Here is a 2,285-nt window from a genome sequence, read left to right as displayed (position 1 = left end):
TTATTTATTTATTTATTTATTTATTTATTTATTTATTTATTTAAATACACATGTGAATTAGCTTTTTTTATAGATGAGTATCCATGAGTGGGTGGGTGTTTCTGTGCATGTTGAAGCAAGAGATGGATATCCATCAAAAATCACATGATCCAGAACCAGATTAGCATGAAAAGGAAAATGAAGAATTTGAGATAGCACTATTATGGTGGAATCCTTGTGACCATGTAATTGGCACAGGAAAACAAGGAATGTCAGTATAGGCAGTCCTACCATTGCAATGATCATTGGGACTGGGATTCATATGACTAAGTAATGCAGCCATAAAGCACAATGTCACATGACTGCATCACTTATCAATGGTAATCTCAGGGGGTCTAGGACAATTTGTCTTAGCCAACTCACAGCGGCCAACTCATTACAGCCAACTCGCTTCAGGATATCTTGCCACAGAACAAGACTTACACTAATATTGAAGAAATGGAGGAGTAGAATCATTAAAGAAATGATGCAAAAGTAGGGACAAAATGAAATGTGAATGACAAATTAAAATATTTTTTATTATTTTAAATAATTAAACTGAATTGTTGAATTGTCCCATGGAGAGTTGTCCTGTGTCTAGTTGCCCATGATGAATTGTCCTGTGCTAAGTTGGCTGCGGTGAATTGAGCGCAGTGAATTGTCCCATTCCAATCTCAGTAGCCCCAGTTTCTGTTGTAACCCAGAGACCAAGTGGGTCATTAAGAAAGGGCCAAATGTGACTGGAGTCTTAGACAAGCAAGCCGGCAAATAAAGATTGCAGACAAATGGGCATTGCAAGTAGACACTTTGGAGCATAAACTCCAAAGTTATATGCTATAGAGCATTGGCCAGCAGAGGCTACTACAGCTCTTGGGTGAGCAAGGGATTATATGGACTATGAGATCAACACTTTTCCATATTATTTCAAATACATTCCAAAATACATGTGATGGTCTCTTGATAAAGTAGCTTTTAGTCCAAAGGATGATTAGCATTCTTTTCAAATAATTTTATCTTCTTGTATTTCCAGACATGGAAAATTGCAAGAGTTGCTCCAAGGATCATTTTCCAAATGAAGCTCATGTACAATGTATTCCTAAGACACTGAACTTTCTGACTTTTGAAGAATATTTGGGCATTACTTTTTCTGCTGTGGCTCTGTTTTTTTCTCTTACTACAGGTCTTGTCCTTGCAATCTTCATTAAGCAAAGGGACACTCCCATTGTCAAAGCCAACAATCGCAACCTCACCTATATTCTACTTGTCTCCCTCTTTCTCTGTTTCCTTTGTTCACTTCTGTTCATTGGACAGCCCAATAAGACAACCTGCCTCCTCCGACAAATGACATTAGGCATCATCTTCTCTGTTGCTATTTCTTCTATTTTGGCCAAAACCATCACAGTCATTGTAGCATTTCTAGCATCAAAGCCAGGAAGCCTATTCCACAAATGGGTGGGGCAAAAGTTGGCCTATTCTATTATCTGCTTCTGCTCCTTCATTCAAGTAGGTATTTGTATCACCTGGCTGAGTACTATTCCTCCATTTCCAGATTTGGACATGGAGACACTCCTTGGAGAAATCATCATAGAATGTCATGAAGGCTCCATCACCATGTTTTACTGTGTCTTAGGCTACATGGGCCTCTTGGCTCTTCTCAGCTTCACTGTGGCTTTCCTAGTAAGGAAGTTACCAGACAATTTCAACGAAGCCAAGTTCATTACTTTCAGCATGTTGGTTTTCTGCAGTGTTTGGCTGACCTTTGTCCCTACCTACCTGAGCACCAAAGGGAAGTACATGGTGGCCGTGGAGATCTTCTCTATCCTGTCTTCTGGTGCTAGTTTATTGGGATGCATTTTCATGCCCAAAATCTATATAATTATATGGAGACCTGAGCTCAACACTAGAGAGCATTTAATACATAAGAAATAGAAAAAGAACAAGACTGAACCTCAAATGTGCTTTTTCAAAAGACAACTGGAATGTTTTTCCATGAGAAAGAAGAACAACACATTTCATTTCTCATCCAAGAAACTTCACCGGTTGTGAGGATGGGAGAGGATGGAAAGATAGGTATTGACAGTTGAGACTGGATGGTGGAGTGATGGAAGGCTAATTCTGATAAGATGGTGGGAGGGGATATGGAAGGATTGTACTTTCTTTGCTGTTCTCTGGTTTTTAGCATTCTCTGTGAGAGCTCTTGAGGCCTCTTGGGAGTTTATCTGTGCCCTCAGAGTCAGCCAAATCAGAGTGCAATTGGTTGTGGAATC

The 2,285-nt window shown here is 39.6% G+C and overlaps 1 protein-coding gene across 1 annotated transcript in view; it reads left to right on the top strand.

The window, feature by feature from the left end:
- LOC107289422 (vomeronasal type-2 receptor 26-like) overlaps positions 1 to 1,947 on the top strand; it is an 8,834-nt gene extending 6,887 nt beyond the window's left edge. The window contains exon 6 of the mRNA XM_015818179.1: positions 1,041 to 1,947. Within this exon, the coding sequence (XP_015673665.1) occupies positions 1,041 to 1,947 (907 nt within the window). The remainder of the gene's footprint in view (positions 1 to 1,040) is intronic.
- Positions 1,948 to 2,285: the final 338 nt, after the last annotated feature.

Source organism: Protobothrops mucrosquamatus, unplaced genomic scaffold (genome assembly GCF_001527695.2).
Source record: "Protobothrops mucrosquamatus isolate PMUCROS unplaced genomic scaffold, P.Mucros_1.0 scaffold695, whole genome shotgun sequence".
Classification (NCBI taxonomy): Eukaryota; Metazoa; Chordata; class Lepidosauria; order Squamata; family Viperidae; genus Protobothrops; species Protobothrops mucrosquamatus.
Note: the sequence above shows the minus strand (reverse complement) of the source record. Positions and strands in the feature narration are given on the sequence as shown.